This window comes from Elephas maximus, chromosome 14 (assembly GCF_024166365.1).
Source record: "Elephas maximus indicus isolate mEleMax1 chromosome 14, mEleMax1 primary haplotype, whole genome shotgun sequence".
NCBI lineage: Eukaryota > Metazoa > Chordata > Mammalia > Proboscidea > Elephantidae > Elephas > Elephas maximus.
Genome location: NC_064832.1, coordinates 65,443,246 through 65,468,262, shown reverse-complemented (window position 1 = coordinate 65,468,262; position 25,017 = coordinate 65,443,246). Strand labels below are relative to the sequence as shown.

The 25,017-nt window shown below is 38.7% G+C and overlaps 1 protein-coding gene across 2 annotated transcripts in view; it reads right to left on the bottom strand.

Annotated features, from left to right (window-relative positions):
• Window positions 1-2,462: 2,462 nt before the first annotated feature.
• Window positions 2,463-25,017, bottom strand: part of PIBF1 (progesterone immunomodulatory binding factor 1) — a 237,629-nt gene continuing 215,074 nt past the window's right edge. The window contains exons 17-18 of one of the 2 annotated variants that reach the window (XM_049853427.1): window positions 19,972-20,145; window positions 2,463-2,653 (exon numbers count right to left, since the gene is read on the bottom strand). In XM_049853427.1, the coding sequence (XP_049709384.1) occupies window positions 2,603-2,653; window positions 19,972-20,145 (225 nt within the window). In that variant the 3' untranslated portion in view covers window positions 2,463-2,602. Of the gene's footprint in view, window positions 2,654-5,701; window positions 6,023-19,971; window positions 20,146-25,017 lie in introns of those variants that run through there. The other variant, XM_049853428.1, reaches the window with a different exon arrangement.

The window sequence follows — 25,017 nt, the reverse complement described above, 5'->3', positions numbered from 1 at the left end:
AATAGAAATTCACAAATGTTTTCCCCAAAGTTACATATCAGAATCTAACTCTGAGGTTTATTAATAATAATTATGGTAGGAGATGACAGAAGGAACTAGTTTTTTTAAAAAGTAATTCATATCCAGGAGCCCTGGTGGCACAGTAGTTAAGTACTTGGCTTTTGGCTTTTAAGGTCGACAATTTGAATCTACCAGCGGCTCCGAGAAAGATCTGGTGATTGGCTCCTGTAAAGATTAAAGCCTAGGAAACCCTATGAAACAGAACTGTCATATAGGGTAGCAATGAGTCAGAATTAACTCGAAAGTATATGACAACAACAACAATTTGTATCTACATACAGAAGGAAGGGAGGAGGGAAATAAAGAATTACGGATTAGGAGGGAGGACAATTTTTTGTTTCTTCATCACTGGATTTTCCATTTCTTGAATTAGCTTCAACTTTTCCTACTTCTGTGCTTTTGTTCACATCATTACTTTGACCTGGATAATCAATCGATATGGCTTTATATTAAAACATGTACATATAACAAACTGGGTTGATTGAGCTACATTAGAAAATGCTTTTAGAATAGAGTTGAAAATAAAAGATGTTTTCTTCTAGTATCTTAGAAGGTGATTTAGGAGATAATACTGGAGCCATTATTCCTTGTCCTTGAGCATAGAGAAAGTGACCCAGCTGGAGCTGGACTCACAAGGACACATCAACTAACTGGGCCCTGAGATATAAAGACAATAGCTATGACAATCTGGGAGAATATCTTTTAGGGAAGCTTTTACATAAACCAAACAAAGAGAACACAGAAGACATTCCACTCTTATCTTTTTCTTTTGGCATTTAGTGACAACTCAAAATGTAGAATCACAGTGATTTGGCAGTTTCCGGCCAATCTCTGAAAAGGTGAAGCTTTCAATGGTTTGTGTCCATTTTGTAATGTTAATATATACCAAAAACTCTGCAATGTTCCTTGGGCTCCAGCAGACATGGCTCTAGCAGCAGGGTTGTCCATTTTCCACTCTTGTCTCTTCTGTGATATTCCTCGGACTTGGGCAGACGTGGCTTTGTTGTAGCGTTGTCCGTTTTCCACTTTGTCTCTTCTGTGATATTCCTCAGATTCGGGCAGACGTGGCTCTGGCAGCAGGGTTGTCCACTTTCCACTTTTGTCTCTTCTGTGATATTCCTCGGATTTGGGCAGACGTGGCTCTGGCAGCATGTCTGTCCATTTCCCACTTTTGCCTCTTTGAACGTATGCCAAATAAAATGTCGTTTTTTGCTTTAATACTAAACTTTGTGGTGTTTTTGCTTTAATACTAAACTTTGTGATGTTTTTGCTTTAATACTAAACTTTGTGATGTTTTCACACTAGAACAAAGGAAATATTAAATTATGTCTTCAAGTTAATTTAGTTTGAATGAACTATAGTCATCCTGGATTTAAAATGCATGCCTGAGAAACGCTGTGTTGTAGAAAGTCATATATTGCAAGATGTATTCAAATGAAACAAAAAGAGAGGATGAGACTAGGATTTTTAGGCCAAAAATAGCTGTTCGAGCATATATTATTATCAAAGGGTTTTCCTGTTTTTTCAGACTCAACTAAGGGCACAGCATTTTGACTTCAAAGAACACACCGAAGAGATAGCATTCTTTTCTCACATCTACAATAATAATCATTGATATGTATAGCACTGATTCTTCACTGGTGGGGCGGCGAGGGGTGGGGGGTGGTTTGCCACTCAGAGAACATGAGACATTTTTTGCTTGTCACAAATGGGGGAGGGTGGGTTTGCTACTGGCATCTGGTGGTGAATGCCACGATGCTGCTAAAAATCCTACAATACATGGGACTGCCTCACATCCTACTACCCACTACCTCTCATCTCACCAAACAAAGAATTATCTGACCTAAAATGTCAATAGTGTCAAGATTGAGAATATATATCAGGTTAAAAAATACATACAGACACCCCCCCCACCACAATTTTCCTTCCTCCCTTTCTCTCTCTTTTTTAAATTATGGATCTTAAACAAGAAAGGGAACACATTTAATGACAAGAAATTTTGTCCATACAGCATCTGGACCAGCATTATTTTGACCAATTTAACAACAGACTTTCCGCCGGATTTTTAGTTGACCAATGGTATAGCAGACCTTCTACCAAATTTTATTGGTTAATAATAATATGAAATATAAGGAAAAACAGTGCCCAAAGAATGAGCAGTCCGTATCCATCCATACGGTATCTGACCACCATTATTAGATATTTGAAATGTCTTCTAGTACAGTTCACGAACGATTCTTAGTTTTTTAAAATGTAAAATGTCTTAGCCACACACTTTGAAACGTATTGAACAATTAGGAAAGCTCCAAAATTTAAATAATAAATACAGTATACTTTATTCTGTATCAAAATTGATAACACCAAATAGAAAGTATACTATATTTTGATTATTATGCCAAAATGTTAATTTAACATTAAATTAAAATAAACTTCTAAATTAGTTATTTAAAAAAAAAGTCAGGTTCATGATTAAGATAAGCTTTTTCCATCAGAAAAAAAAATATCCAGAGTAAACAAAGAAATTGCAAATCCGTCCAAAATTCTAGGTCTTTATCTTTACTTTCTTGGACAATTCAGGTGCTTCTTTTTTGGTCTGTAAAAAAGAAAAAAAAAAAAAAATCAAGTAAAATGTTTGTAAGTAGGTCAAGAGAGGCAATTCACAGAGCTAAGTACATACATTGAGGCTTTTTATGTAAAACTGCAGTAAATAATTGCTTTCCTTAAATCAAAAGGTTGCTTAAGCCAAAAGTTTTGTCTTGTAACAGAAACAATCGGTATGTATGTAGAAGAAAACACATCTGTGGTTTTTCTTTTTGGGGGGGTGGGGTGGGAGGGCGGGGCTCAAAGCCTGTATTTAACATATCCTGTGAACTGATTCTATTTTCAAAGAGAATTATAAAAATCAAGGACAAAACTTCTTCTTAGTTGTCTTATCTGTATAGATATGGCTATTCATCCACATAATAAATATTCATTGAAGAATTACTATGTCTGGATTATTTTGTTTTAGATCTTCTGACATGCTAAGCATTTACCAGAGTGCTGCTTCGTTTCTTGCTCAATCATTTCAGCCTGAAAAGTGCTGGGCTGTACAGCATACTAAAACAAAACAAGAAAACCCAAACAACTGGGGTGGGGAGGGGGAGGGAACTGTTTCAGACAAAGCACTCAGAACTCCTTACATAAGGCAATGATTCCAATCCAAGCATCCTATTTCATACAATAGATTGCTGCTGTTAGTTGCCACTGAGTCAGCTCCAATTCATGTCATCCTTATGTATAACAGAATAAAACATTGCCCCTTCCTACAGTAAATTACAGTCAATTAAATATGCAGTTTACTCCTTTCCCACTTATATCTGCTTAACACTAAGAAGGACCACATTCCTAAATATATACACTTGACTGCGTGGATCATAACAAATTACAGGTAACATTGCGAAGAAGGGGAACTCCAGAACACTTAATTGTGCTCATGTGGAACCTGTACATAGACCAAGAGGCAGTCATAAGAACAGAACAAGGAGATATTACATGACTTAAACTCAGGAAAGGTGTGTGTCAGGGTTGTATCCTTTCACCATACTTATGCAATCTGTATGCTGAGCAAATAATCTGAGAAGCTGGACCATACAAAGAACACTGCATCAAGACTGGAGCAAGACTCATTAACAACCTGCGACATGGAGATGACATGACCTTGTTTGCTGAAGGTAAAGAGGACTTGAAGCACTAACTGATGAAGATCCAAGTCTACAGTCATCAGTATGGATTATACCTCAACATAAAGAAAACAAAAATCTTCCCAATTGGACCAATAAGCAACATCATGATAAACTGAGAAAATGCTGAAGTTGTCAAGGACTTCGTTTTACTTGGATCCACAACCATCACTCATGGAAGCAGCAGTCAAGAAATCAAATGACGTTTGCATTGGGCAAATCTGTTGCAAAAGACCTCTTAGAAGTGTTCAAAAGTAAAGATGGCACCTTGAGGACTAAGGTGTCCCTGATTCAAGCTGTGGTATTTTCAATTGTCTCACATGCATGTGAAAGCTGGAAAACGAATAAGGAAGAACTGATGCCTCTGAATTATAGTGTTGGTGAAGAACACTGAATATATCACTGACTGCCAGAAGAATGAACAAATCTGTCTTGGAAGAAGTACAGCCAGAATGCTATTTAGAAGTGAGGATGGTAAGACGTCATCTCATATGCTTTGGATATGTCACCATGAGGGACCACTCCCTGGAGAAAGACATCATGCTTGGTAAAGTAGAGGGTTAGCAAAAAAGACAAAGAGCCTCAATGAGACGGACTGACACAGTGGCTGCAACGATGGGTTCAAACATAGCAACGATTCTGAGGATGGCGCAGGACTGGGCAGTATTTCCTTCTGTTGTACATAGGATAGCTGTGAGTTGAAACCGACTGGATGGCACCTAATAACAACTCTTTGGAGCCCTGGTGGTGTAATGGTTAAGAGTTCAGGCTGCTAACCAAAAGGTCGGCAGTTCAAATCCACCAGTCACTCCTTAGAAATTCTGTCCTATAGGGTTGCTGAGTTGGAGTTGAGGGTTTGGCTGGAGCCCTAGCGGTAAAAAAAAAAAAAAAATTTTTTTTTTTTTTTTTCTTATAGTGGTTAAATGTTCAGCTGCTAACCAAAACATCAGCAGTTCGAATCCACCAGCTGCTCCTTGGAAACCCTATAGGGCTGTTCTACTCTGTCCTATTAGGGCCGATATGAGTTGGAATCAACTTGACGACAACGGATTTGGTTTTTTGGTTTATACGTACACACACATATATATGTATGTGTATATATACACATGCACACACATATGAAAATAGGCATATAGGTAAGTACACATTATCTTTCCAATATTGTTTTATATGTTATACCTGATGCACAAAATGTTGGAAGTAACATCAGTGATCAGCTCCTCTGAACTTATTCATGGCTGTGGCCAACTAAAATTACCACTTAAATAAGTCAGTGAGCCCTCTCCTTCCCCCTTATTTAAAAACTCGTATCTCTAACTTGAGCTACAAATGCTTTCACATGGATGGTCCCCACAAACAACTAAAATTCAGTATGTTAACGTGAACTCCCCAACTCCTCCATATTCTCTGTTTTGGTGAATGCTATTTTTTTTTATCAGTATTTGCTCAGTCACTTAAACCAGGAATGCTAGATTCCTCTTCATCTTAGATTTCTCCTCCTTTTCACCTCTTATTATCCATTCTAAATAGTCCCTAAATTCTATTTTATTGTGATAATATATATGACACATAAGTTTTTGCTATTTTGACAATTTTTAAGTGTACAATTCAGTGGCATTAATTACATTCACGGTGTTGTACAACTACCATCTCTATGTGTTTCCAGAACTTCATCGCACAAAACGGAAACTCTGGGCCCATTAAGCATTAACTCCCCATTCTTTCCTCCCTCCAGCCCATGGTAAATGCTAATCTACTGTCTGTCTCTATAAAGTTGCCTTTTCTAGATATTTCATGTAAGTAGAACCATACAGGAAAACATACAATATTTGTCTTTCTGTGTTTGGCTATAGAAAGATACTTCCATGGGCAAAATAAAGAAGCCACTTGGAAAAGGTCAGATGCTGTCTATCAAGAGAATTCAAAAGTGGCTGAAGCTAATCAAACCCAAAAGAAACCAAAGTGCAGGCCAGAATGCTAGTTTATTAATCAGTGATGAGAAATAAATTCGTCATTTGGTTAGGAAAGTCTGTCAGTTTTATTAGTGCTTTATTTGTTTTTTATAGCCACAGAACATAAGGACAAGTCTTAAGAGTAAAACAGCATTGCTTGGTTCTCTCATATCATCTAAAAAGTCTGGGTGACTGGAAAAGATGGGTCGGTGAAAAAGTCTAAGCCTCTCAGTATTCCCAGTGACAGAAGAATGTCTATGCTGGTGTTTTTCAAATGCAGGTCTCTACCTATGGGTTACAAAATACAATTTAGTGGATAAAGATAAGAATTGAGAAAAAATAGAAATATCTGAGTAACTGCCACAGTAAGGTAACTTCTGGTTTGAGAAACTGTGATCATCACTCAGTCACAATATAAAATGGTTTTCTTAACTGTGGATCCTAGACAAAATAATTTGAAAGCAATTTCTACAGTCCAAGTTATACATCCTCAGGATCATAGCAAATGGTACAGAATTTGTTTGTACATTTGCATTTTCTTAATCAACTGATATGAAAAGTTTTATTACTATTATATTTGTATGGGGAAAGAGTAAATAAAAACTTCATATTAAAAAGAAGCCATTGTGGTCAAAAAAGAAGCCCTGGTGGTGCAATGGTTGAGTGTCTGACTTCTAATCAAAAGGCTGGCAGTTTGAACCCACCCAGCGGCCCCCCAGATCACCTGCTGATCTGTTCCTGTAAGGATTATAGCCCAGAAAACCCTACGGGGCAGTCTAACTGTCACATGGGGTTGCTATGAGTCAGAATCGACTCCACGGCATCTAAAACAACATATTCAAAAAAAGCAGTACAAGAATTTCAGGGGGAGTTCTACCCGCTCTCCTTTTACCTGTGTCTGGGCCATAGCATTCAATCCCTTCCCCCATAAGCTATACATCCTTTCTTTAGATGTGTTAATGTGGGAGATTTGCCCAGTAAATGCTTGTCCACAACTTAAGGTGAGTTTTCAGACCTTCGATCACAACTATTTTAAATTAACTTCTTGGTTCGCTCCCATAGGATTAATGTATGTTCCTTATTGCCAGGTTATTTTGTGCGTGATTGTCATCATCACTGTCTTGTTCCAACGAAATTTAACTTAGAAGACAGGGCCCTTTAGGATCATTCCATATTTACTTTTAATCCTTTCTTTTGAACTAAATCATTTGTAGTTGAGATTACTTCAATAGCATTTATTGAGTACTTACTATGAGCCAGGTCCTTGTGTTAGATACTGGGGAATATAAAAATGAATAAAACCATATGACATCGGCTGCTGCTTATCTAGTCTTGACAACAGAGTTCTGATTTTATTAGGGCACCAATGTGCTCACCCAGTTGAAGATGACATTTATCAGCCCACTTTGCTGGGAGGTGTGGCCATATGACTAAGTTCTGGCCAATGCGATGTATGTTGAACAGCTTATGGGAAAACTCCTTTACAATGGGAGATGGTCTTGGCCCCACCCCTTCCTTTTGCTTCCTGCTTAGAATGCAGAAGGGATGGCCAAGGCTATTGCAACCATATTATGAATCTGAGAACAGAAGCCACACAACACGAAGGATGGTTGAAAAGGGCAGAAGGGATCTAGCCCTGATAACTTCATAAAGACACATCTTACACAACACATCAAGTTGAGTCTGAGTCGGAACTGCCCCATAGGGTTTCCTAGGCTGTAATCTTTACGGGAGCAGACTGCTATGTATCTTTCTCCCGCTGAGCGGCTGTGGTTTTGAGGCACCAACCTTTTGGTTAGCAGCTAAGCACTTTAATCACTGTGTACCGTACCTGTAACTCGTCACTGCTGAGTCGATTCTGACTCACAGCGACCCTATTATAGTACAGAGTAGAACTGCCCCATAGGGTTTCCAAGGAGCGGATGGTGAATTCCAACTGCTGACCTTTTGGTTAGCAGCCGAGCTCTTAACCACTGTACCACCAGGGCTCCATAAGGCCACGTATCAGCCCTGAAATGCTTATCTCCAGGCCTTTATCTGAGAGACTAAACAATTTGCTTAGGATACTGAACTAGCAGAACACAATTCCTAAAGATGCTGACTTTTTTCCTCAAATAATTTACAGTGTTTATCTTGTTTAATGTTGTATCTTCAGTACACAGTAAAGCGCCTGGTCTGTAGTCCATGCTTCCTTTGACTTTGTATGGTTTTGAGCACAGTACAGCACAATGGTTAAAGCACAGGCCCTGGGAGGAGACAGGCTCCAGCCATGTACTAGTTTTGTAAGCTTGGGGAAGTGAATGACTTCTCAGTTATTCGTATGTAATATGGAGAGAACAAAAAATACCTGTGCTGGGTATTCTGTGTGTTCTCAGATTTACTCTCCATTCTTGTTGAACCTGCTCTGAGCCCCAGGAGGCTGCCAGCCTTGCCTTCTGGTTTCTGGTTAGGTTCAGCCAATGGGAGGCACAAACGGTTTGTAGGTGGGAGAGGAAATGAGGGTATTTATTCCCCAGCTCTTTCTTTGCCAGGCCACAGTTTGGTAGTAATTAAATTCTTCTATGGAAGACCAAAGTTTCCATAAGGAGGCCCCACTCCCTTCCCATTGCCTGTTCAGGCCTAGGAGTGGTGCACCTACATTTTATGGATTTGTTAACTCAGACTTTGACGGGTTAAATGATCTACTAAGGTTACTAAGTACAACCGGAATGCTCTTTAGAAGCAAAGATGGTGGACTTTGTGTCACGAACTTTGGATATGTTATTAGGAGGGACTAGTCCCTGGAGGAGGACATCATGCTTGGTAGAGCGTCTGCGAAAAAGAGGAAGACCCTCAATGACATGGATTGACACAGTGGCTGCAACCATGGGCTCAAGCATAGCCACGACTGAGAGGATGGTGCAGGACTGGGCAGTGTTTCGTTCTGTTGTACATAGGGTTACGATGAGTTGGAATCAACTCAAAGGCACCTAATAACAACAGTGCGTGAATAATAATGAATTTAACTAAATATAAATAACAATAAAATAATGAAATGAAGCAGTCCTCTGCCTTAGTCACCTAGTGCTGTAATAATAGAAATACCACAAGTGGATGGCTTTAATAAACAGAAATTTATTCTCTCACGGTTTAGGTTAGAAGTCCAAATTCAGAGTACTAACTCTAGGGGAAGGCTTTCTCTCTCTGTCAACTTCAGCCAAAGGTTAGACAGGCCCGTAAAACAAAATGAGACTAAATGGACATGCCAGCCCAGGGGCAAGGACTAGAAAGCAGGAGGGGACAGGAAAACTTGTAAGAGGGAACTCAAGGTCGAGAAGGGAGAGTGTTGACAGGTTGTGGGGCTGGTAGCCACCGTCACAAAACAATATGTGTACTAACTGTTTAATGAGAAGCTAGTTTGTTCTGTAAACCTTCATCTTAAGTACAATAATTAAAAAAAAAAAAATTAGGGAGGTAAAAATGAGTAATCTTTAAGTGTAAAAAATAAAAAAAATTGTTTTGAGAAATGGCAGCATTGTTTCTAATGTTAGTAACTTGGATTTTGCTGTAAAAAAAAGTCATATTTTATTATATATTTTGCACTCTAAATAGGAAAAATGAAAAAACAAAAAAAACAAATGAAGTAATAGGACCTAAACTCTTCTGTATTTAACAGCAAAATAGGTTTCTATCAGAATCTATTTTTATCTAGGTATGCTGCCATTTAAAATTTCCTACATATTATAAGATAATGATGGAATCTAGAAAAATCCAGCTGCTCAAAAACCCTGAGCATGTGCTCTAACTTCCTTAAAGTCTTTATTTCATTGTCACCTTCTCAGGAAGGTCACCCCTCCCCATTTTTTCATCTTCCTGTTTTATTTTACTTTATACCATTTCTCACATTTGGACTTCATATATATATATCCATATACACGTACACATATTTTTGTTAGTTATAGTCTATCTCCAGCCAAGAATGTAAGTTTCATGGAGTCAAGATTTTTTAAATCCCCACTGCCTGGAAAGAATAGTACTTGGCATGAAGTAGAGATTCAATAAACATTTTTTGAATGAATACATGAATGAATGTTGTTTGGATCTGCCACGACAGAAGCCTCTCAGTTTTGTTTCAGTCTAACCACAAAGTCTCATGAAAGTTATTACTTAAGAATTCCCCCTATGCAACATGAAAGAAAATGCCACTAACAACAATGCAATAATACCAAACCAACCAAACCCAGTGCCATAGAGTCAATTCCGACTCATAGCGACCTTATAGTAAAGAGTCCACATAATCAGGCAACATTATCCTTATCAGCATGATGGGCAGTATTTATGATTCTAAGAAACATCCCAAATATTGAGTAGAAATGATAATAACCAGTAAGGTATGGAAGCAACATGTTCTGCTGTATTCAAATTCACTGGTATGTTCAATACTTGTATTGATGAACTTCTGCTCTCAGTCATATTATTGTCTGAAATTCAAGTTCTCTGCCAATCACATTAGGATAGAATATGTCCTAGTGATTTCTCATCTATCTCAGTACCAAAGTCTAATCATTACCAAAATTCAAACAAACTCTAAGTAGATAATTATGATTGCGGAAAGTTGATTTTTGATGCTCATTAAATGTACATTCTTCACTCCTAGATATTTCAGTCAATGAGGTACTCTCCATTAGTGATGGCTCTATGTTTCAGACACTGGAAGTTTCTAAGCCTTTACAAAATCTTCATTAGTATTGAGTAACTCGACTTAGATCAGGGATCGGCAAACTATGGCCCGTCAACTGTTTTTGGATGAACTTCCTGTTAAGAATGGTTTTGACATTTTTAAAGAAAGGTAAGAAAAAAAAAGAAACTCAAAACACAAAATATGCAGCTGAGGCTATATGTGGCTCACAAAGCCGAAAATATTTACTACCTTGCCCTTTACAAAAAAAAGCGTGCTGACTCCTATTAGATAACTGTTCAAAAAATGGGCACAATAAAATAATTCTGATATGCAATTAACTGTTTTATTTTAATTCCACTGACTTGTTTGAACAGTAGTGTTTCTTTTATACTACTGTCTTAATAAAGATATTTACCCATAGTACACATATGATGGTGCTTTATATAACAAATTTTTATATGCCTCCTCAGTTATTAAAATAATTAACCTTTAAATTCAGGAGGGCCTTTATTTTCTGGCTATTTCACATTTCTGTTTTTTTTTTTTTTAATTTAAGACCCCAGCAGGTTCCATTATGTGAAGTTCTGTATATACACATATATATTTGATATATACATATAGTTCACATTATTTTGTTATTGTTGCCCTGAGTCGATTCCGACTCATAACGACCTGGGGCTGTAATCTTACACATGTAAATTATTTACAGGTAGCCTTTTTACACTGGGAACAATTGCCTTAATTTTTATGTGCTGGTTTAAGTTAATTATATATGTCATTGTTATAAAGAAACAGTATAGATTAACATTAATTAAAACCTTGGGTTGTTAGTGAAGTGTTACAGGCCGCACAGTAAGCTGTATTCCAGATTTAGGAAAAGCCCAGGAAGCTGTGGCAGAAGCAAGTTACAGGATTAACTGGAAATCTACCAGAAGTAATTTACTATGTAACAATGTGATTCTGGAGATAAATAACTGATAAGATAGGAACTCTTGTGCCATCCAAAAGTAGCCAACTAAAACATTAATACATAACTTGGAGATCACAACATATTGAGAAAGTATGTTAAAATGAGGAAGAATGATAACTGATAAACGCTGACATAATAAACCTGGTAGACACTCCTGGAATCTAGAGAAAGAGGTACAGATTAAGAATCTATTAGTGTTTAACCAGTACCACTTCTCTAAGGAAACTTAAGACTACGTCTAATAGATATAATTATTTTGTTGTCTGAAAAAGCTATAAACTGAGAGTCAAATAAATAAATACTTACCAGTGCTTATAAGTGGGGCCCAACTTAAACGAATCTAGGAAAGATTCTACCAAGTCAATCTACCACTAGATGAAACCTTTTGAGATCATTCAACCCTCCTGGTCCTACATCTATATCAGAAATTCCTTAATAAGCTAACTTACATCAGGAAGAGGCTACAATGAATAGTCCTGATACTAGAAATTGAAATTTTTTTATTTTTAAAATGTAACTACATATAGCCAGATATCTTGAGGTCTGATCACACTTGGGTGAGATAAAACTAGTTTCAACATTAAAAGTTGACAAGCTCAGTGAGATCAGAACCAGTTAAACCGGTTGCCTTCCAGTTGATTCCAATTCACAGCCAATCTATAGGACAGAGTAGAACTGCCCCAGACAGTTCCCAAGGAGTGGCTAGTAGATTCAAACTGCCTACCTTTTGGTTAACAGCCAAATTCTCAACCATTGCGCAACCAGGGCTCCTCAGTGAGATCAGAGCATCCAAAAAAAATGTACCAAGAAAGTGTCACAGGTATGATGAGCTACTGGACCCTCAGCCCCCAATGCCACGGGCAGGGCCTGGGGTGGCTGCAGTCCCTTCAGTCTACCTACAAAGTTCATTTATCCCAGTGTCTCATACAAATATTATACATTTCCACGTATGTTACAATGTGAACAAGGTTGGGAGGCACTGTAGCAGTGCTAGCCCAATGAGGCACTCTGTGTCACTTGTCTTAATACGGAAACCCTGGTGGCATAGTGGTTAAGTGCTATGACTGCTAACTAAAGGGTCGGCAGTTTGAATCCGCCAGGTGCTCCTCGGAAACTCTATGGGGCAGTTCTACTCTGTCCTATGGGGTCGCTCTGAGTCGGAATCGACTTGACGGCACTGGGTTTGGTTTTTTTGGTTTGTCTTAATACATTCAATTGTACTCATTACATTACTATATTACAAATAACCACTAAGCCCAATTTTTTTTTTAATTGTATTTTAGATGCAGGTTTACAGAGCAAATTAGTTTCTCATTAAACAATTAATACACATGTTGCTTTGTGACGTTGGTTGTCAACCCCACGACATGTCAACACTCTCCCCTTCTTGACCTTGGGCTCCCTATTACCAGCTTTCCTGTCCCCTCCTGCCTTCTTGTCCTTGCCCCTTGGCTGGTGTGCCCATTAGTCTTGTTTTATTTTATGGGCCTGTCTAGTCTTTGGCTGAAGGGTGAACCTTAGGAGTGACTTCATTACTGAGCCAAAAGGGTGTCTGGGGGCCATACTCTCAGGTTTCTCCTGTTTCTGTCAGGCCAGTAAGTCTGATCTTTTTTTCTGAGTTAGAGTTTTGTTCTACATTTTCTCCAGCTCTGTCTGGGACCTTCTATTGTGATCCCTGTCAGTGCAGTCGGTGCTGGTAGGCTGTTACCATCTAGTTGTGCTGGACTCAGCCTGGTGGAGGCTGTGGTAGATGTGGTCCATTAGTCCTTTGGACTAATCTTTCCCTTGTGTCTTTGGTCTTCTTCACTCTCTCTTGCTCCAGACAGGGCAGGACCAGTGGAGTATCTTAGATGGCCGCTCACAAGCTTTTAGGACCCCAGATGCTACTCACCAAAGTAGGATGTAGAACATTTTCTTTATAAGTTATGTTGTACCAGTTGAGCTAGACAGATGTTCCCCGAGACAACAGTCCCCAGCCCTCAGCTCTAAGTTCAATTTTTGAAGAAAATTATAGAATTTTCCTCGTGAACAATAATAACCTACCTACATTTTTTCCCCCTTTTTTCCTAAAGGAAAGTGTTACTAGGTGGTGAAATGACTGAAGTCAGATGTAAGAATGGACTAAGACAGGAATAAAATCTAGATAAAGAAAATACATACTAAATATCCTATTCTTGAATAATGAAAAGGACACAAGTTAGAAAATACTTTATGAATAATGTATTTTCTTTCCACTTGGAATTTCTAACTCTAACCTGATATCTTCACCTGCCAAAATCCTAGCCATTCTTTAAGGCCAAGCTCAAATATTCTTTCTCACAAGGCTTTCCCAGAGCCTGCCAACATTGAGTATCTGTTCTTTCTCTGAATTCCACAGTAGTTTCTATTTCCCTTGTCTGCCAATTTCACCTTATATACTGTTGTTTGTTTACTTTTCCTTGATTCCAGAGTAGGGGTGTCTTTAAAGCTGATTCTGTACATTATGATCAAATATCCTATGTCTGCTATAGGTTCTTGCATAGTGCCTTAGTCATCTCGTGCTGCCATAACAGGAATACCACAAGTGGATGCCTTTAACAAAGAGAAATTTATTGCCTCACAGTAAAGTGGGCTAAAGTCCAAATTCAGGGTGTCAGCTCCAGGGGAAGGCTTTCTCTGTCGGCTCTGAAGGAAGGTCCTTGTCAGGTACAGGGACCCCAGGTCCAAAAGATGCTGCTTTCTTGGTGGTATGAGGTCCCCAACTCTCTGCTTGCTTCCCTTTCTTTTTCTCTCTTGAGAGATAAAAGGTGGTACAGGCCACACCCCAGGGAAACTCTCTTTTGGATTAGGGAGGTGACCTGAGTAATCCTTTTAGCCACAGGCAGAGATTATGATTTATAACACATAGGAAAATCACAAAATGGAGGACAACTACACATGGCCTAACCACATTGACACATATTTTTGGGGGACACAACTCAATCCTTTACATATAGAGATGGTATGAACTTGTTGAAGTGAACTGTACTCATCTGAACATTTCTTTTCCCTTCCAGATGACCATGTGTAGCCTTCTGAATTACTTCCAGAGAATCACAGCGTTCATTTATGTAGAAATTACATAAGCTTAATTTACCCCTCCAACATATGCTAGCCAATGAGATAACCAATACATGCTAAGCTTTAAACCTTACCATAAACTCACTGTAGCACTTCATACACTTTATCCTGGTCCTGCATATTCTTTCCATGTTGCCCACTCTACTTGCAGTTAAGACTCTTATTTTAATGCCTACAATCTACAAACAGGTTGTTAGAATCTGTACTTTTAGGGAGATATTCAGAAATTAGTGACAATGATGTGAATTCTAAGTATAAACGGTATTCTGGCATAGAAGGGCAGCAGACAACTACTGAAAGATTCCCAAGCTGCTCTCGAAGGAAAAAGGTATGTTGCTGCAAAGAGGATTAGTAGAGCTCCAGTTTTTCTTAGGAGACAAGTGAGGCTAGAAAAAAATAGGCCAGCACAGTTAAAAGCCACCTTGAGAGAAGGCAGATGATTAGTGGGAAAGAACTGAGTGTTTCTGAATGCAATAGGCTGACATTTTGTTCGTGGCCGAAGTGGCACTATTAGGCTGCTCTCATTCTCCTTGTGGTTTAGGTAGGGTGCCCGGGGGTTGCAGTGGTTAAGCGTCTGACTGCTAACCGCAAGGTCAGCAGTTTGAACCCACCAGCTGCTCTGCCAGAGAAAGATATGGCAGCCTGCTTCAGTAAAGATTACAGCCTTGGAAACTCTATGGGGCAGCTCTACCTGGTCCTATAGGGTTGCTATGAGTCGAAATCAACTCTAAAGCAATGGGTTTGGGTTTTTTTTTGGGTGGTTTAGCTTAATACTAAAGTTCCCCATATAGTTTAGAGTTTTAACAGCCAACCTAACTAAACTGGGGAGGCAAATAATTGTTATTTTTTCCTCCTCCAATGGCAAATATTTAAGGGTTGGCTTTGTTCATGAGCTGTGCAAGGCAATGGAATACAGCTTTTGTCCTTAAAGCACTTACATTCTATAGTTCAATCTAGTCTTTGTGTATTCAACATCCAAATACTCCATCGCACCTGTGATTTCAATGGCTTGCGCTTTTACGTAAAATGCTCCTTATGGGGCTGTCTTCATACATAATACCACATGTGTACTACGAAACATTCATATGATGTAAAAGCACATAAAGTAAAACGTCCCAATTTCCCTCCTCCTCCACATCGTAGTGCAGCACCCACCCCATTACCCACTTAGCAGTGGTCGTACGTGTACGTTTCCTCACATTTTCAACGTACATACAAACATGCACCCATACGTTCATTTACCCATCCATCCTTGAATCTTCTAGCAGGAAAAAATGCCAACATCAAATAATTTCAGCCAAGGGATTCAGAAGTAAGTTAGAAACATTATTTTCATTTCAGTTATGAAACTGTAAGATTAGGAAATTATTAGATATTATTTTCAAATATCTGAATCATAAATTCCTTATTAACAAGATAAGATCAGAGAAAATATTAAAAAAACATGGTTATGGAAGGTTGAAAATATTCAAAAGAATAACTGTAAAAATTATGATGTGTGTCCTAAGAGAATCATAGCATGTAAGCAGTCCAGATCTCATTTCATGTAACTTCTCTTCCCATTTTACAGATAAGAAAAGGCCCAGGTCATCCGGTCAGTTCACATTACTAATTTTGCATTAGCACACAGCCTTGATTTGACTGGTTTACAGTATTAAAACCAACTGACTGACCGACCGACCCACCCATTGCCCTGGAGTTGATTCTGTTGTGTTGACTCAGCCTCGTGGCAACCCCATGTGTTACAGAGCAAAACTGTTCCATAATGTTTTCTTGGCTGTAATCATTATGGATGCAGAGCATCAGGTCTTTCTTTTGTGGCACTGCTGGGTGGGTTGGAACCACAAGCCTTTTGGTTAGTAGTTGAGAGCAAACTGTTTGCGCCACCCAGGGACAGTGTTACCTTTCAGTTTTTGTTAGGACACAACTGACTTCATAACTTCTTTTGAAAATGTTCTCCATATTATAAAAGAGATAAAGCTTATGGTAGGGGAAAAAAAAAATACAGATGCGCAAAAAGAAGTAAAGAAAAACCCTACCCACTTAATATTTTACAGTTTGAATCTTCTTAATTTTATTCTCACTGAGTGACCTTATCTTGAGGTACTGAGGAAAATCCTAGGGAAAAAAAAAAAAAAAAAAAAAACCAAACCCAAACCCACTGTCCTCGAGTCGAATCTGACTCATAGTGACCCTGCAGGACAGAGGAGAACTACCCCATAGGGTTTCCAAGGAGCAGCTGGTGGATATGAACTGCCAACCTTTTGGTTAGCAGCCAAGCTCTTAACCACTGTGCCACAAGGGTTTAAAAATCTTAATGGTACAAGCATCCTCACAACTGGACCAATAAGCAACATCACGATAAGTGGAGAAAAAACCGAAGTTGTCAAGGATTTCATTTCCTTGGATCCACACTCGACACCCATGGAAGCAGGAGTTGAAAAATCAAAAGATGCATTGCATTGGGCAAATCTGCTGCAAAAGATCTCTTTAGTGTTGAAAAGCAAAGATGTCACCTTGAAGGCTAAGGTGTACCTGACCCAAGCCGTAGTGTTTTCAATCGTCTCATACGCATGGAGAAGCTGGACAATGAATGAGGAAGGCTGAAGAGGAAGTGGCGCCTTTGCTGCATAGACACATCCAAATTCCCTGAGGAACCGAATTACTGTGCTGAGGGCTGTGGGGACCATGGTCTCAGGGAACATCTAGCTCAATTGGCATAACATAGTTTATAAAGAAAATATTCTACATTCTATTTTGGTGGGTAGTGTCTGAGGTTTTGAAAAAGCCTGTGAGTGGCCACCTAAGACACTCCACTAGTCCCACCCTGTCTAGAGCAAGGTAGAATGAAGAAAACCAAAGATACAAGGGAAAGATTAGTCCAAAGGACTAATGAACCACAACTACCACAGCCTCTACCAGACTAAGTCCAGTACAACTAGATGGTGCCCAGCTACCACCACTAACTGCTCTGACAGCGATCACAACAGAGGGTTCTGGACAGAGCCAGAGGAAAATGTAGAACAAAATCCTAACTCACAAAAGAAGACCAGACTTACTGGCCTGAACACAGACTGGAGAAACCCTGAGAGTAAGGTCCCCGGACACGCTTCTAGTTCAGTAATGAAGTCACTCCTGAGGTTCACCCTTCAGCCAAAGATTGGACAATCCCATAAAAAAAAAATTAGACTAAAGGGGCACACCAGCCAAGTGGCAAGGACTAGAAGGCAGGACGGAACAGGCAAGCTGATAATAGGGAACCCAAGGTCGAGAAGGGTTGGTAACTAATGTCACAAAACAATATGTGTACTAATTGTTTAATGAGAAGCTAGTTTGTTCTGCAAATGTTCACCTAAAGAACATAATAACAATAATAATAAGAAGAATTGATGTCTTTGCATTATGGTGTTGGTGAAGAATATTGAATATACATACCATGGACTGCCAGAAGAAGAAAAACAAATCTGTCTTGGAAGAAGTACAGCCAGAATGCTCCTTAGAAGCAAGGATGGCAAGACTACGTCTCACATATTTTGGACATGTTATCAGGAAGGGTCAGTCCCTGGAGAAGGACATCATGCTTGGTAAAGTAGAAGGCCATCGAAAAAGAAGAAGACCCTCACTGAGATGGACTGACACAGTGGCTGCAACAACGGGCTCAAGCATACAATTAGGATGGTGCAGGACCGGGCAGTTTCATTTTGTTGTACATAGGGTCGCTATGAGTCAGAACTGACTCGATGGCACGTAACAACTACAACAACAACTACTGCTTATGTACTGGAGACAGTCTGGATTTCAGAAGTCAGATTTAGGTTTCCAAGTTAAAGTTAGAAATGTAGGAGGGTCAGGGTCAGAAGGAATAGTTCATTGACTGAAACAGGGTGGGTGAGAAAAGCAGATTAGAGGGTGCCGACAAGCTTTAAGTACCTGGTTGTATCCTGTGGTTTTCATCTAACCCTACTTTTCACATTAATGTCTATATATTCAACATGTATTCTTCCTATAGCTTATAACATAACAGACATACTTTGTGCCATCATCTCAGCCCCCTTTCTAAGGAAAACTTCCATAGGCACAGTCCATCTAAATAAATAGCTCCAGGCAGCTATATCTGCTCAATAGCCACAGTTGCTGATAGGGGTGGGAGAGATGGGGAAGGTGATGGGGTAGTACATGACTCAAGAGCAGCTATTCAAAAGGCTGGCTAATAACCTTAAGAAGTCTTGCCACATAGGATTATCATGCAACAAGGATAAGCTGCACCAGTTAGCTTCTTGCTCTAGGAAAATAAAGGGAGAATTAGGTTATATGAGTACATAAAGAAAGTGTGCACAGAAACACGACTCAGCACAAAGGGTTCTGAGTAAGGTAAAGTTACGAGGAAGTAGAAACTATGAGTAAGCAGAACTAGGAGAGCAACATATACACAAAGAGAAGCTGATGTACCACTAGAGGATAATATCCATGTGCTCAGCTGCTGAAGTCCCTAAAGCCCAGGTTGGTCAATCTAGGCTTCCTGTTTCTCCATCCTGTCAGCTCAGTCTCCATTACCACCACATGTATTCTTACAGCAATTATTTCTTACGTGATCTAGATTGTAACTCTGTATCATTAAAAAAAAAAAAAAACTAAAAACAAAAAGACAAAGGAGGTTGAATTATATATTCATTAAGAAATCTCTCCAATCTCACTGATCTTGAGTAGCATTATCCAAATGTATAATGAAATGGCTTAGATCAGAAGTTCCCATACTTGACTGATTATTATAACTATGTAGGGAGTTTAAAAAAATCAAATTCTGGGGACTCACTGAATCAGAATATCTTAGAGGAAATCTTCCTAGTTTTGAGTCTTTCCCCTGAGGAATGAAAGAATTGTTGGGAAACAATGTTGAATAAAAGTAAAATATTTAATGTTCCTTCTACTTTGACTCTGTTGCCTTTTTATTTCCATTCTTATTACTTGTTAAAGTATATCATTTTCAATATTCCATAATTTATTTTCTCTACCTTTTATCCCAAATTTTCTAGTTTCTTTTTCTTTGCCTAATTTCTGTGCACAAATTAATTTCAGTCTAGTTTAATACGATTGTTTTTATACTTTATGAAGAAACCCTTAGAGCAAAATATACTATTTTACAAATAAAAGGAGGCAGGTGTTATTTTGCATACCTTTTATTCTGAAGTAAATTAAAAAAAAATTATATAAAATGGCTTTCTGATTTCCCTATAATTAGTCCCTGGAGACTTGGGTGATGTAAGCTCTAGATTTAGGGTCATTTCTGGGTAAGTCCTATATGTTAATTGAAAACAAAAGACACAAATACTAACTGTAAGACAGGTAATATATTCAGAAAATGGATTAATATAATCTTTCAATGCCCCCCATAAACGTATTAAAATTATTTTAAAACCAACATGAATGAAATTTAAGAGAGTTCAGCAAAATATATTTAATGAAAATCAGAGATATTACAACTCTAAGTTTTTTCTTAATTATACTTACAAAGAGTGTTGGTGTGGGTATGAATATATTGTTATCATGTTCTCTAGGCACATCCAGAGTCTCTGATTTCTGATTTTCTGTCACAGTTTTTGAATCCTTTTTGGTAAGAAGTAAGCTGCCCTCATGAGGCTTACTACGCATATTAATAAGAATCTGTTTCATTGCTGCCAATTCCTGTTGGTATAAGAAAAAAGAAAAAAATCACAAGCATGGTTTCAGCAAGTAAGCTAATACAGACTGATATTAAAACAAATATTTTTATTCTTGAAAGTAGAAGAAACACTGGAAAGGAATTACACTACATAAAAGAGGGAAGTTGTGAAAATTACAAAATATTAATATAAAACAGTGATGCACATAAATCTTATAATCATTAATAGTCTTTCAATATGATAAATGATAACCATAACATTACACAGGCTAATGATTCCGAACTTGTCTCTCACTGGGATCGCCTGATGCCTGTGTCCCACCCCCAGAGGCTGTGAGATAATTGGACTGAAGTACGGCCTGGGCTTTGGAATGTTTTAAAGACCCCAGGTAGTTCTACTGAACAGATAAATTTGAAAACCACTGACATAGCCACTTTCCACCGAAGTTTTTCTACACCATCGTTGAGTAGGTTATTTAGGCACTGAACTTCTCCTTACACTGTATTATTTCCTTATGAAGTCTTAGAAAAAGATAATAGGGATAAAAGGTCGAAATTGTTTTTTCTTGGCTATGAATCAGCGTTTCAAACAATAAGTTTAATATAGTTTCAGGACTCCTTTAACCCCATTATCCTCTTATCCCTTTTACAAATGATAACTGGAGTTGATTTTATCAATTACCTGTTGAGCTAAGAATTATGCTGAACTTACTGAAGAGTTTCGATAAAAACTTTCACCCACTCCGTTTTCCAAGCCTGTTTTGTCTATTACCCCCGCCCCCCCCAACCCCAGTCAGACCTTTAGCACCTTATGCTACTGAGTGGATATTTACAATGAATTACTGAACAAATTCAATCAAACACAAATAAATGGAGAGATGACAGACTAAACTCTCCTTTACCTTAGTTATCTGTAGAATAGTGGCAGGCTGTGTTGGAGGTAATTTTTTTCCTATTATTTTATTTCATCCTCATGTCAAGAGACAAGAGCTATGGCTGATAGAATGTTCTGCTCCCTTCTACCGATCTGTTTATAGACATCAGAGCAAGTTCCTACAGGCCTTTCTTTTCTGGCAGTCATTAGTTCTATTTAGAACCATCTAGCCTGAGTGGGTATTTTAAAACAGAGCTGCTGAATTTAAGCCACATAGCCCTAATAGATCTTAGGGACAGGAGAGGAGCTGGAAGAAATGCTGCCAGAATCCTCTTTCTCTTTTTCCGTACTGGGGCTGGCCTGGTCAGTGCACACGAGAGTGTGTGCACCTTTAGATACTACCAGTTTGATACACATTATTTGAGCCTTTTGGGGGCTCTTTTTTTTTGTTGTTGTTGGAAGGAGTACTTTAATAACCATTTCAGATAATTGTGATATAATTCTCTGATTCTACTACAAAATTCAACAAGTGATCATTTCTTTTAATTTTTATTGTGCTTTAAGTGAAAGTTTACAAATCAAGTCAGTCCCTCATACAAAACCTTACATGCACCTTGCTATATTCCTGTGTCTATTCAGCCAGCTTCTGCCCCCCTCTGCCTTCTCACCTCCCCTGCAGACAGGAGCTGCACACACAGTCTCACGTGTCTACTTGATCCAAGAAGCTCACTCCTCACCAGTATCATTTTCTTTCTTATAGTCCAGCCCAACTGGGGGCTCTCTTTGTTTTCAAGATTGTGTTATTCCATTTATATGCTCCTCTAATACACAACCACTGATCTAATGTTAAACATGTCTGGTAGATTTCAGCTCTGTTCCACTTGCCAAGGTAAGGAGAAGGGAAAGGGGAGATGATGGTCTCCCAGCTTCCCGAAAAAACAGCTTTCTATCTGAAAGGACTTTTTTTTTTTTTTAAAAATTGTGCTTTAAGTGAGAGTTTACGGATCAGGTCAGTCTCTCACACAAAATCTTATGCACACCTTGCTATGTACTTCTAGCTGCTCTCCCCCTAATGAGACAGCAACTCTTGAAAGAACATTTTTTTATTAGCCATAATTTTTGTCTCTTGGCCTGAAGATAAGATAAAATAACAGGAAAAAATTATCTCCAACACAGCCTACCACTATGCTACAGATAAGTAAGTAGAGTTTAGTTTGTCCTACTTGCTGGGGGAAGGGAGGAGGGGAAGAAATGAGGAGGGAAAAAAGGGCTATGGCCCCCGAATGCCCTAGACGAGCCCATAAATTTTCTTCCTGTTTGGGTCCCCTCTGTTGGAGTTATCGGAGCAGTTAAGGACACAGATCACCCCTGATGCAGGTCAGGATAGCCAAGAAAAATGCACACAGCTTTGCCATACCCAGACCCAGGATCACCCCAATTCGGGGTGCTGTCACAGCACTACTTTTGTTCATCTGATAGTACAAACAGTGGCACCACGGTTTCTGAAATTCAGGTAAAGAACACTTTAAAATTGTTTAATAGTGTCCCCTAAAACTCATGTTCACCCAGAAATTCAGAATGTGACCTTATTTGGAAATAGTCTTTGCAGGTGTAATTAATTAAGCTAAAATGAGGTCGCTCTGGATTAGTGTGAGCCCTGAATCCAATGACTGGTGTTCTTGTAAGAAGGCCAAGTAGAGACACAGATACACAAAAGGAGAAGATGGACATTAGAATATGGAGCCAGGACTGGAGTGATGCTGCCACAAGCCAAGGAATGCCAGGAGCCACTAGAAGCTGGAAGAGTCAAGGAAGGACCCTTCCCTAGAGTCTTCAGAGGGAGCACAGCCTTGCCTACATCTTGATTTGAACTTCTAGCCTCCAGAACTAAGAGAGAATAAATTTCTGTTGTTCAAAGTCATCTAGTTTGTAGTATTTTGTTACGGCAGCCCCAGGAAACTAATATAAAAAGTAATAAAATTCTGTAAAATCCCTATTAGAATAATACAGTTATAATGGATACCACAATAATATTTAGAACAATTTTGTTCAGTTTTGTTATGTTTGATTTAAATGCTGATCTCTTTTATGTCAATGGTAATGAGAACTAAAAACATCCCACTTTAACATCATGTAGTATCCACGATATCATCATAGACTGATCATACATATGCCAAGCACACACAGTAGAAATATTTTAGTATTAGGCCAGAAGTTAAACATATCTCTATTTAAAAAAAAAAATTATTTATTGTGCTTTAGGTGCAAGTTCACAAATCAAGTCAGTCTCTCATACAAAAAGCCATACACATGCCACCACGTACTCCCAGCTGCTCTCCCCTTAATGAGACAACACATTCCTCCTCTCCACCCTGTACTCCCTGTGTCCATTCAACCAGCTCCTGTCCCCCTCTTCCTTCTTATCTTGCTACCAGACAGGAGTCGCCCACATAGTGTCATGTGTCTACTTGAGCCCCAAAGTTCACTCCTCACCAGCATCCTTGTCTATCTTACAGTCCAGACCAATCCCTGTCTGTAGAATTGGTTATGGGAATCGTTCCAATCTTGGGCTATCAGAGAGTCTGTGGACCATGATCGTCAGGGTCCCTCTGGTCTCAGTCAGACCATTAAGCCTGGTCTTTCTACGAGAATTTAAGATCTGCATCCCACTTTTCTCCTGCTCCATTACGGATTCTCTGTTGAGCTCTGTCAGGGCAGTAATAGGTGGTAGCCTGGCACCATCTAGTTCTTCAGGTCCCAGACTGACGGAGTCTCTGGGTCATGTGGCCCTTTCTGTCTCCTGGGCTCATATTTACCTTGTGTCTTTGGTGGTCTGCATACTCCTTTGCTCCAGGTGGGTTGAGACCAATTTTTGCATCTTAGATGGCTGCTTGCTGGTGTTTAAGACCCCAGATGCCTCTCACCAAAGTGGAATGCAGAACGTTTTCTTAATACATTTTGTTACGCCAATCGACCTAGATGTCGCTGAAACCATGTATACCTCTGTTTCTGACTCTATTACTGATTGTGTAAACTCAGGCAACTTACTCTGGTTCAGTGAGCTTTAGTTTCTTAATTGATAAAATGCAAGCTTGGGTTACCTTTTGGGATTTTTGCCATTCTGATAAGTATTTGAGTATGTTTAATTTGCATTTCTTCTGTAGTTAGGTTGAGCAGTTTTTCATATATTTAAGGCTATTTCCTTTTCTGTGAACGTCCTTGGCCCATTTTTATGCTGGGTTGTTAAGTCATTTTATTCATTTTTGGGGGCTCTTTATATACTAGGAAAATTAGCCCTTTGCCATGTGAGTGGCAAATATATTTCCAATTTATCTTTGACTTTGTTTATGCTTTTTTTTTTTTTAATGCAGAATGTATTGGTTCTGGTATACCTGAATGTGTCAATCTTTTCTTCAGTGGCTTCCTTTATGGTCTTCTGTTTTCTTCTTTCATTTTTTCTCAAGTTACTTTCATGGTTTCTTTTTCAAACATTTGTATCTTTGATCTGTTTGCAGTTTAGCCAAGGTTAGCCTAGTTTATGGTGAAAGGTATGGATCCAACATTTCTCTCCTGTCCCACAACCCCTGTCCGAGATGGCTATCCTATAGTAATAATTCCATGTATTGAAGAGACCATTTTTTCCCTCACTAATTTGAGATGCTATCTTTATCAATATACTAAACTTCCATAAGTGTATGGTCTATTTCTGGACTTTTGGGCTCTGTTCCAATGATCTGTTTACGCATATACCAATTTCACACTGTTTTATGTTTAATGATTGAAATAGTTTTCTGGCTATATTCTTGGGGACTGGAGTAGGATTATGCTGAATTAAAAGAAACATAACAACAACTGGCTTCTTTATAATGTTGGGTCTTCCTCACCATGAAAATACTTTAATATATCTTTTATCTATATTTTTGACATATATTGCCCTGCCCTGTTTTATTTATCTAGTGCCACTATGACAGAAATACCACAAGTGGATGGCTTTAACAAAGAGAAATTTATTCTCTCAGAG